Source organism: Polypterus senegalus, chromosome 3 (assembly GCF_016835505.1).
Source record: "Polypterus senegalus isolate Bchr_013 chromosome 3, ASM1683550v1, whole genome shotgun sequence".
Classification (NCBI taxonomy): Eukaryota; Metazoa; Chordata; class Cladistia; order Polypteriformes; family Polypteridae; genus Polypterus; species Polypterus senegalus.
This window is the reverse complement of record NC_053156.1, coordinates 158,418,380-158,430,390: the sequence shown is the minus strand read 5'-3', so window position 1 is coordinate 158,430,390 and position 12,011 is coordinate 158,418,380. Positions and strand designations below refer to the sequence as shown.

At 39.1% G+C, this 12,011-nt stretch overlaps 1 protein-coding gene across 2 annotated transcripts in view; it reads left to right on the top strand.

Annotated features, from left to right (window-relative positions):
- rab10 (RAB10, member RAS oncogene family) overlaps positions 1-12,011 on the top strand; it is a 102,504-nt gene that overhangs the window by 67,508 nt on the left and 22,985 nt on the right. For both annotated transcript variants that reach the window (XM_039748130.1, XM_039748131.1), the window contains exon 3: positions 1,193-1,331. In XM_039748130.1, coding sequence (XP_039604064.1) covers positions 1,193-1,331 — 139 coding nt within the window. The remainder of the gene's footprint in view (positions 1-1,192; positions 1,332-12,011) is intronic.

Sequence of the window (12,011 nt, the reverse complement as noted above, 5' to 3'; positions counted from 1 at the left end):
AGTGTATTATTACAGCAGTTCACAACACGGCCAGCTTTGAACCGAGTGCTTGACTACTGTCATTATTAACTTGAGAAACAGCGATCACAATCGAAACGAAGGAAATTGTGCGGAAATATGAGAGTGGCGTTCGTGACCGATCTCACCAATATGTACAGCATGTCGAAATCCACCATCTCGACAATTTTGCAAAGAAAAGATTTGCATAAGGATGCTCCTTCTAAACAATAACCCCCTTCCGTTTCATTCTCCTCCTCCTCCCCAAAGATGTCAAATTAAATAGTGAGTACAGTATGAAATTGTTATTTCTGGTAAGCTAGGCACTTTTTATAACTTTTTGGTTAGTACATTAGAAAAATTATTGGTGTTTTGATAAATTATGCGCATTATACAACCCTTTTTTATTATGAAAAGGTTAAGTAAGTGTTGCTGTGGGAGGTTCGGAACGCATTATGGGTATTTCCATTATTTCTAATGGGAAAAATAGTCTTGACTTACAACCAACTTGAGTTACAACCAGCCCTCGCAAACGAATTGAGTTTGTAAGTCAGCGTCCACTGTACATTATTTATGCATCCAAAATGTTACAGTAAACTGATAGGCTGGCTCAAACTGAGAGAACATTTATGTTTTGTCCTTTCAGCTAGTAGCCCTTGAAAATCAGTCTCTTGTAGTTTGTAGCCATAGTTTACATTACTCTGCATATTTTACACACACCAAGCCTATCTTCTGTTTCTTGTTAAACTTGATTAAAGTCCATGGGGATCAAGGGAGAGGTTTGAGCAAAACTGGCTAATACACAGCATCAGTTTTGACTTTAAAAAATATATATATTGCAGAAATACCCTGTGGTGTTTGTGGTCACCTTTCTGAACGTATTCACCTATTTTGTGAAACGATCCATGCAGGAGTAAGAGGCAAGAGACAACCTTGGACAGAAATCAAGTCGCCACATTCATGGAAACAACCATGACTACTCGGTTGGGTAATTTTTATAACATGTGTAATGTAATGCAAAAATGTCCATCCATCCTGTACTAGGATGACACTATCATGCAGCGGTTAGTCTGTTGTTAAAAGAATTTTTGTTTGGGCTGTTCATATCAGTGCATAGAATATCTTAATAAAATTTTTGAATAATAAAATATTTTTTATTACATTTTTTTTAATCTTGCAATTTATTATTTTGTAGGGATACAGCGGGACAAGAACGGTTTCACACCATCACAACGTCCTATTATAGAGGTGCCATGGGGATAATGTTAGTATATGATATAACAAATGCCAAAAGCTTTGAAAACATCAGCAAGTGGCTTCGAAATATTGATGAGGTAAGCTTTTTTTTATTTAAAAAAAAAAAAAGTTCCATTAAGTAATGATAATGCTTTGAAATTAAAGTTTTCACTATATGGAATATACGTTTCACTATTTTGCTGTTCATTGTTTCATAAAAAAGAATATGCAATGCAACCTATTTTTTATATAATGCTGTTTACTGATTGCAAACGCAGAGTGCTGTGAACTGTTCTCATTTAATAAACAACTACAGATTTTACTAATTACTGAATATGAAACTGGTGCACAATGTAGATCTGTTAAAACACACAAAGAACAAGATAGTACTTATTAAACGTAAATGGAGACAAACAAATCAATATCTGTCCATAATTTGATGAACTATGGCCAGTTAACAAAAGTAGGGAATAAAATCCTGAAAGAGAAAGTCAAAAATAAAAACACAGTACTGGAGACCGTGGCTAACTGTCCACCTACCTGCTCCTGAGTTTTTTGTGCTGGCCATCCAGTCTGATGAGATAATCTTTCCATCCGATGATTCCAACGCTCCTTTATCTAACATGACTTTTCCACATGCAGTATAGCAGTGGCATCAAGTGCTACATCCATATACTGAGAAGAGAAACAAAATAGAGGAGGGTTAGTAACAATTTAAAAATATTGTGATTAGGGCTGGGCCATATTATACCTTTCACAGTAATACCGGTACAATGTTAGGCAATGATAAGAAAATGAAATATCGCGATAGAATATGGGTAAAACGCGCATGCGCAGTGCCTTTGTTTTCATACGCACATGGCGGAAAAAGCATGGCGGCGACGGAGAATGAGAAGGGCGAAAGCGGATCGTTGAATGAAACAGATGAACCAGAATTGGTTTGTAAAAATGGTGCAACTTCAGTGGTGTGGAACTGGTTTGGTTTTCGCCCGTCAGATACCCAACAAAGCACAATTTTTTGTAGAACATGCAAGTGGGCCGTTGTGGCGAAGGGAGGAAACGCCGCAAACCTATTTCATCATTTGAAGCAGAAGCATTTGTTGAAGTGCAACAAAGCTGTTAAAGCACGTGAAGAGGCATCCGCTTCAACTAGCGTGGTTGTGAGACCAAAGAAGCTGACTCAACAAACAATCGGCATAGCTTTAAATATCTGCACGCCTTATGACAAAAGTAGCAGGGGGGAATTAACTAATGCAGTGACACATTGTTTAGCCAGGGATGTGATGCCCATTCAGAGTGTGAAAAGAGAAGGTTTCACAAAGATGCTTAAAATGTTCGATCCACGCTACAAGCTGCCCACCAAGAAATACTTCTCTAAAGTCGCCTTGCCTGCTTTATATGAAGAGGTCCGTACTGAAGTGTCAAATGCATTATCTTCAGTGGAGTTTTTTGCATCCACCACGGACATGTAGTCAAGCCGAACATCAGACCCCTACATGAGCCACACAATACACTACGTGGACAAAGACTGGAAGCTACAAAACAGGTGCCTTGAGACAGTTTTTTTTCCCCTGAGGACCATACAGGGGAAAATATAGCCAAAGGCTTAAAAGAGTTCCTCAGCTTGTGGAATCTTCAGGAGGAAAAACCAGTGTGTGTGACAACCGACAACGGGGCCAACGTTGTAAAAGCACTCAACAACTGGACCAGACTTTCATGCTTTTCAGCTTAAATACAGTTACAAGGAGTATGGAGAGGAGGGTGGGCGAGAGGGGGCTGTTCATGCTAATAGTGGGAACGAAGCGGCAGTTTACAAGCAAAGAGGATGTGGAGCTGGGCGGGCAAGAGGAAGTCTGATAAAATAAAAAAAAAAATTCTAGTGTAACCAGCCTGTCAGATATCAGAAAAAAGGCGTCCGGAAGTGATATCTCAGTTCTCAGCGTCAGCGCAGTCTGTATAGTGCGGCTGAGCGTACAGCAGCTCTCTTCTTGTAAAGTACATAGCAAACCAATATATACACATACAGTTGTTTAAAAATTAGGTGTGTTCTGTGTGCAAAAATCCTTGTAGCACTCGCTGTGGTTGCTGTTTAAAGTGACCCCATCTGCCATTCTCATATTTGCTCATATTTGGACCTGCGTCCATATTGCAAAAAGTGTGCAGAAACCCTTGCAGCACACACTGTCCTGAGCAAAAGTTTTGTCACTGAATTGCTGAGGGTTTTGTACGGAAGCGTATTAGGGCCACGGTGAAGAAAAAAAAAATACGGACAAAGTGAAGAAAAAAAAACTATATGTCGAGAATAAAGTTGAGATGTTGACTTTATCCTCGACATTTCCACTTTAATCTTGACGCCTGTGACGAGAATAAAGTCGACATGTTGCTACATAATTTATGACGGGGATTTGAGAAAATCTAGTAAATTAAACATTCATTTTAAGATGAAGTTTAGTTTATGATGTTCTACTTTAATGACAAACTACGAGAATAAAGTCAACATGTCGAACTTAATCTCGAGATAAACAGCGAGAATAATGTAGAAATGTCGAGATTAAAGTGGAAATGTCGAGAATGCATACCTGCCGTAGTGCAAGTGTGAATTGAATATCCAACAGGCTCTCCCTTTACCACTCAAAAGTCTTAATGTTGGTAAAAATGCTTGCTCTCTCTCTTACAGGTGGGGATCGATTTGTTCTTAACTCAAATTTTCTTTATGTAAAACTTGATTGATTTGTATGGAATGCAATAAAATTAATAAAAAAAAAAATGCACATTACACCTCTGAAAGAATAATGCAAGAGCTGCTGGATGTCTTAGCATCAGAAATAAAATCCAACATACTGAAAAATATACACACAGAAAAGTTTTTCAGTATTCTGTGTGATGAAAGCACAGATATCTCAGATGTAAAACAATTAATTATTTACATTAAATATGTTTGCCAGGTCACTAAAGAGGTCAGAGTTAGTTTTGTATCAACCTGCAATATGATTGACTGCATAGCTGAGACTATAACCAACACACAGAGTGAGACTATGGACACTCTAGGCTTGAATTTTATGTTATGTTTTATGTTGCAAAGCAACTCTCTTTAAGTTTTGTGGATATTATACATGGTTATGCTCAGGATATATCAGCCCATTTCCACTGGAAATGCCTTTTGGTTAAACTGTCAGCAAGGAATTTGCATTTGCACTGTTAAATTTTTATACAGCTTTGATGCACATAAAAACAGCTGCTTGTTTAAGTGAAAATAAATTGAAGGGGTTTTTTTGCACTAATAAAGTTGTGGAGTTGTAAAGTATTTTGTCTCGCGTCAATCATATCGTCAGTTATATCGTTATCGCAAATGTTCAAATATATATCGTGATAAATATTTTTGGTCATATTGCCCTGCCCTAATTATGATACTTCTATTTGTCTATTACTGACTAACAACAGAAATGCATTATGCACAGCTAATCAGCCTCTCTAGTCAGGGTATGTTAGACTATAATAGTTGTTTTTTCTGTATTCAGAGACAAATAGTTCTCATCCATCCACTTTAACTCACTGACAGTTAAGGGCAACATTGGAGAAGCATCATTTGGTCTAAAAGAAAGGTATAATTGGGTGTCATCTGCGTAGAATTGAAAATTAATGTTTTCTAATAAAATTTCCGAGTGAACTTTTGATCTTATGAACATTTGATACATTTGCATCTTTTTAAAGATTTGTACTGTGTTTATTATTGGTTGCTCTGTGTCATACAGCAGAAGGTTTGGTAAGAAACAAGTACTAGATTTAAAAAATAAAATAATTTAAATTAAATAATTTAAAATGCTTAAAACCTGTAAGTGCAGGTATATTTACATTTAAGCGGCCTTTAATTGCCAATATATATAGATATAGATATACTAGGGGGCTTTGCCCCCCTGCTTGCTTCGCTCACCAACCCCCCTGCCTGTGCTACGCACCAGCAACTTCGTGTCTCTGCCACTCACGTATGTGGACTTTCTTTTCATCAAACAACAAAACTTTTAATTCTCATGGAAAGGCCTCTTCATTGGGAGGAAACATTACTTTTCCCTGATGGCAACACGAATTAGACGATGTACAAGTCTCAGACTTAAAGTTTAAAGCCAAACAATATCTACAGTCATGGCCGAAATTATCGGCAGCCCTGGAATTTTCCCAGAAAATGCACCATTTCTCCCAGAAAATTGTTGCAATTACAAATGTTTTGGTATACACGTGTTTATTTCCTTTATGTGCATTGAAACAACACAAAAAACAGAGGATAAAAAGCTAAATCTGATATCATGTCACACAGAACTCCAAAAATGGGCCGGACAAAATTATTGGCACCCTCAACTTAATATTTGGTTGCACGCCCTTTGGAAAAAATAACTGAAATCAAACGCTTCCTATAACCATCAACAAGCTTGTTACACCTCTCAAATGGAATTTCCGACCACTCTTCTTTTCCAAACTGCCTCAGATTTGATGGGTGCCTTCTCCCAACAGCAATTTTGAGATCTCTCCTTAAGTGTTCAATCGGATTTAGATCCGGACTCATTGCTGGCCACTTCAGAACTCTCCAGCGCTTTGTCTTCAGCCATTTCTGGGTGCTTTTAGAGGTATGTTGTTTATGTATGTATGTACCTTGTTTGACTGTAGGTACTGTGTTCTTTTCTTCGTAGGCCTCATTCCGTTTTTTGTAAACAGTAGAATGATGAGCTTTACCAAAAAGCTCTGCCATGGTCTCATCTGTCCACAAGACGTTCGTCCAGAAGGATTTTGGCTTCCTCAAGTACATTTTGGCAAACTCCAGTCTGGTTTTTTTATGTTTTTGTGTCAGCTGTGGGTTCCCCCTGGCTCTCTTGCCATAGCGTTTAATTTCGTTCAGATGTCGATGAATAGTTCGAACTGACACTGTTGCACCCTGAGTCTGCAGAACAGCTTGAATATGTTTTGAAGTTGATTGGGGCTATTTATCCACCATTTGGACAATCTTTCGTTGCAGTCTTTTATCAATTTTTCCCTTCCGTCCACAGAGATTAGCTACAGTGACATGTGTTGTGAACTTCTTGATTATGTTGCACACAGTGGACAAAGGAACATGAAGATCTCTGGAGATGGACTTGTAGCCTTGAGATTGTTGTATATTTTTCCACAATTTTTGTTCTCTAGTCCTCAGACAATTCTCTGCTCTTCTTTCTGTTCTCCATGCTTAGTGTGGCACACTCAGACACACAACAGAAAGGTTCTCCATTTTAACTGGCTTCAGGTGTGATTGCTATATTGCCAACACCTGTTTCTTGCCACAGGTGATTTCAAGTGTGCATCATATGCTTGAAATAAAATGATTTACCCACAATTTTGAAAAGGTGCCAATAATTTTATCCAGCCCATTTTTGGAGTTCTGTGTGACATGTCAGATTTGGCTTTTTTCTCTGTTTTTTGTGTTGTTCCAATGCACATAAAGGAAATAAACATGTGTATACCAAAACATTTGTAATTGCAACACTTTTCTGAGAGAAATGGTGCATTTTCTGGAAACATTCCAGGGGTGCACATAATTTTGGCCATGACTGTACATAGTTCTATCATATCACCTATGTCCATATATTCAATCTCTTTTCGGTTTTACCTTTTCATCAATATCACATTGAATTTTGATTCTGTGTTTGGAATTGCATTGTGACGACGCAACGTACAACTGCTGTGAGTGAATATCGTTTCTTTCTCTCTACATGAACTCTGCCTGACAATAGCATTCACACAAATGAGAAATGATTGAACCGTGTGCGTGGTTGTAAATGTTTTAGATGTGGGCAGGACTTTTCCTAATCTCTTTACATAAAATCTTGTCTCGCAGGGCTTGAAATTTTCTCTCGCGAGATTTCACTTTCACCAAACAACAAATCTTTTAACTCTCGCGGATACACCTCTTCATTGGGAAGAAACACTACTTTTCCCTGATGGCAACATGAATGAGATGATCTACAAGTCTTCGACTTAGTTTCAATCTGAACAATATGTTCGATCTCTTTTTGTTGTTCCATTATTTCACCAAGTAATAATTTCCGTTTGTGCTAATGCAATCTTTACTATCATTTTTTTGAGACTTTTGAATTTTCATACTTCCATTATCTCTAACCTGCTCTGCATGTGTATCGTGCCAACATTTTTTAATTCTTTATACCGTTCTACTTTGTCATCTACTCTCTTGTCTTTTATTTCCGGCCCCAGACGTGGTTAAATCTCTTGGCACCGTGTCTCATCTCACAGGACGTTAGTGTCTCACTGAGAAAGTCACGTCTCGTCTCTCTTTCCAAGATTTGTTTTTATAATAATAGAGAGAGATCTTACATACTGTATATACACACAACAAACACTTTTTTTTGTTAGAGAAATGGTGAAAACTACTTTTTCCATTAAGCCTTGTTTTAGATCGGCACATTACAGAAAAAACTGAACAATATAACAGCTTGTAATTTTAATTAAGTAATTTGTTTTTCTCCTATGCCAAATGTATTATGTATACATATCTGTGTACATATGTTTTTGTTAAAGAATGTATTTTAATAAAATTTTATTTTAGTATTTTTATGGTCACTGAGCAATAAGCCTATAGAAGCTCAGTGTAAAACGTTTTATATAGGAATAAAGGAGGAAAAAAAGAAAAATATCGGAATTGGCTGGTCAAGTTACATAAAATCTGTGATTTCTATAGGCCTTAACCTGATCAGAGTTCAAGTATTTTAGAGAGCAAGGGTATATTTGAAATGATTATTTTAATTAAGCATATGTGGGTCTATCACTTGCTTTTTATATAGTAATGCAACGTATAGTTTTGTCCAGGAGGAAAGCAATGTTGCCTCAAATCAGTGGCAACCTTTTGTAGGGTGTGTCCATCCATCCATCCATTTTCTAACCCGCTGAATCCGAATAGGGTCACGGGGGTCTGCTGGAGCCAATCCCAGCCAACACAAGGCACAAGGCAGGAACCAATCCTGGGCAGGGTGCCAACCCACCGCAGGACACACACAAACACACCCACACAGTCCCTGAGACTTATTAATTGTCATCGAGAAGCAGAGCCTTACTGGAAATTTGAGGCATTTCAATTGAAATGGGAGATCAGAGGGTATAACGGTGATGCGAGGAATACATTCAGAGTGTGGTGCTCTGCTGTTTTTTTGTGTAACTGCCTTCACACAGCTTCTCCGCTGCTTTATAAACGAACGCCATATAAGGCCGTTGTTTCTCCTTGCTTCGCGGTTCTGTACTGTTTTATTGTTCGTTTATTACGATTCTTATAGTTATTGTGTAGCTATTCAAGACTTACTTTACTGTTCAGGTACCCATTTCCTTTATTTAATTCTTGGCTTGTGTGCTATTTTTTGTTTGTTTATTACGATTATAGATATTTATTGATTCCCTTCTTTAGCTGACTGCCTGCTCATATAAGGCGCTCTGCTGGTTTTTTGTGAAGCAGCCTTTACACAGCCGTTCCGTTGTTTTATAAACGAATGACATATAAAGCTATCCTTTTTCCTTGCATTGCCAAGGAAGCTGCCTTTTTATTTAATCCACGGGTTCTCCGCTGTTTTATTGTTCGTTTATTACGATTATTATAGTTCTCTTTATATATCACATTGTCAGTTCAGCACTCTGGTTGTAATTTGACGAAGATGCGCAAGCTCACTCTTGACAATGCAATGTATAGTTGTCCAGGAGAAAAGCAATCTTGCCTGAAATCAAGGGCAACCTTTTGTTGGATCTGTCCCTGAGACTTCTTACTTCTCATCGCGAAGCAGAGCCTTACTGGAAATTGGAGGCATCTGAATTGAAATGGGAGATCAGAGGGTATAAAGGGGATGCGAGGAATACATTGAGTGTGGAGAAACTTTAGAGACAGCATGTGTATTAACTTGTGGATTTTTCTGTGAGTATTTGGTGGCAGCGTGACGAAGTTGCTTCCGCATGACCGCGTTAGCTGTGGAGCTCAACTCGGAGCATATTCTTTTCCTACCTTGTCAATTGTGTAATGCGTTTCTTGAACAGGTTTGATGCATGGAAGTGATCACTCGTACTGCGTTCAGTCAGTTCACGTGAGCTGCTCTCTTGTGTGATGTTGCGATGTCCACGGCTTTATATAATGTTAGCTAAGACCCGGCACTTAAAAGTTTCTCGCTACAGCAATTTTAACTCCGTTACAAAGTGATCCAAAGTCTCGTTTATACCTTGTGTCTTCTCATTAAACTTGTATCTCACGAATAAAGTATTCTGCGTTTTTCTTCAGCGCTCTTTGGGAGCTCTTCCTTCTTTTCTGCGTACTGCGGTCACAGTCAGTTCACATGATTACGTGGGAGGCGTGATGATGTCACACACAGCTCCACCCCCCCACGGCCGTCGAGCTTACGTCTGTTACAGTACATGGAGAAAAATAGGTTCCAGTTATGACCATTACGCGTAGAATTTCAAAATGAAACCTGCCCAGCTTTTGTAAGTAAGCTGTAAAGAATGAACCTACCAAATCTCAGCCTTCTACCTACACGGGAAGTTGGAGAATTAGTGATGAGTGTGAGTCAGTCAGTCAGTCAGTGAGTGAGTGAGTGAGTGAGTGAGTCAGTGAGGGCTTTGCCTTTTATTAGTATTGATTTTATAATAGTCCATTATACAAATGAGATCTGAATCTGTGCCTGGATAAAAATTGATAACTGGGCTGTTTTCGTAATGGCTGTGCTTTTTTTGGCCACAAAGGAAAGGTCACTAAAAATTTTCAAACATTGCTAGATCTGTGACTGTTTCTTGCTTGTAAGCTAATGTTTACAGGTACTTGTTTCCTGTTGAGGCAGGCGATCTCAAACTTCTGAGTATGCACTGCAATATTTAATGCACCCTGTAAGTAAGCCCTGGATGTGTTGGTAAACTCCTTTGAAACCAGTGAAAGTGGCTTTGTGTGTTTTAGCCTGTGTAATCAATGTTTGTTGAATGTGAGTTTTTTTCCTACTCCCCCCCCCCCATATTTCATTTGATTTCATAATGGTGCTATAACTTAAAACTGTTTTTGAAAAGACATTTTATCTTTATATGAAAGGCACGGGTGTACGAAGTCCCAGGTACCTCTGTGCTCTCAGACTTGTGCTCTCTTTTTCTTTCTCTCATATATCCCTTTAAAACTGTCTTCCTTTATCCACTTTTATATAATTTCCTTAATGGGCTAACAGACTAACATAGCAGCCAGATTGTACTCACATTGATAGAAAAATTACTGTACCAGTATACCAATGAACTGACAAAGGGCATGCTAGAATTTATTGGTAATTCATACTATTACCTTAATAGAGCTATATACATTGATGTATAAACTAAACTAAAGGGAAATTAATCAGGTTTTGCACACCGTGTCTAGACAATGTCATAATTAATATAAACTGTGATGCAGGGGCCTGTATCTCGTGTGTTTTAGATGATTATGCAGCAGGAACTGTTGTAAGGGTCAGTCTGTTGTTTAGTACTAGGTGGTTTGTTGAATTTACGGTATATAGTATATACTGTTTTTGTTTATGTGTATATGTAACATTTAGTCAGGATTATCTACAAGAGCTACGTGCTAAAAGTGGTACTGCATATAGATGTGTTTTATGACTTTTCCATGAATTGGCCCAGCTGCTGTTAAAATTAATATATACTGCTCAAAAGAATTAAAGGAACACTTTTTTAATCAGAGTATAGCATAAAGTCAATGAAACTTATGGGATATTAATCTGGTCAGTTAAGTAGCAGAGGGGGTTGTTAATCAGTTTCAGCTGCTGTGGTGTTAATGAAATTAACAACAGATGCACTAGAGGGGCAACAATGAGATGACCCCCAAAACAGGAATGGTTTAACAGGTGGAGGCCACTGACATTTTTCCCTCCTGATCTTTTCTGACTGTTTCTTCACTAGTTTTGCATTTGGCTACAGTCCGTGTCACTACTGGTAGCATGAGGCAATACCTGGACCCTACAGAGGTTGCACAGGTAGTCCAACTTCTCCAGGATGGCGCATTGCCAGAAGGTTTGCTGTCTCTCCCTGCACAGTCTCAAGGGCATGGAGGAGATTCTAGGAGACAAGCAGTTACTCTAAGAGAGCTGGAGAGGACCATAAAAGGTCCATAACCCATCAGCAGGACCAGTATCTGCTCCTTTGGGCAAGGAGGAACAGGATGAGCACTGCCAGAGCCCTACAAAATGACCTCCAGCAGGCCACTTGTGTGAATGTCTCTGACCAAACAACCAGAAAGACTTCATGAGGGTGACCCAAGGGCCCCATGTCCTCTAATGGGCCCTGAGCTCACTGCCCAGCAGCATGCGGCTCGATTGGCATTCACCATAGAATACCAGAATTGGCAGATGCACCACTGGTGCCCTGTGCTTTTTACAGATGAGAGCAGGTTCACCCTGAGCACGTGACAGAAGTGAAAGGGTCTGGAGAAGCCATGGAGAACATTAGGCTGCCTGTAACACCATTCAGCATGAGCAGTTTGGTGATGGGTTAATGATTGTCTGGGGAGGCATATCCATGGAGGGTCACACAGACCGCTACAGGCTTGACAAAGGCACCTTGGCTGCCATTAGGTATCAGGATGAAATCCTTGGACCCATTGTCAGACCCTATGCTGGTACAGTGGCTCCTGGTGCACGACAATTCCTGGCCTCATGTGGTGAGAGTATGCAGGCAGTTCCTGGAGGATGAAGGAATTGATACCATTGACTGGCCACCACACTTTCCTGACCTAAATCCAA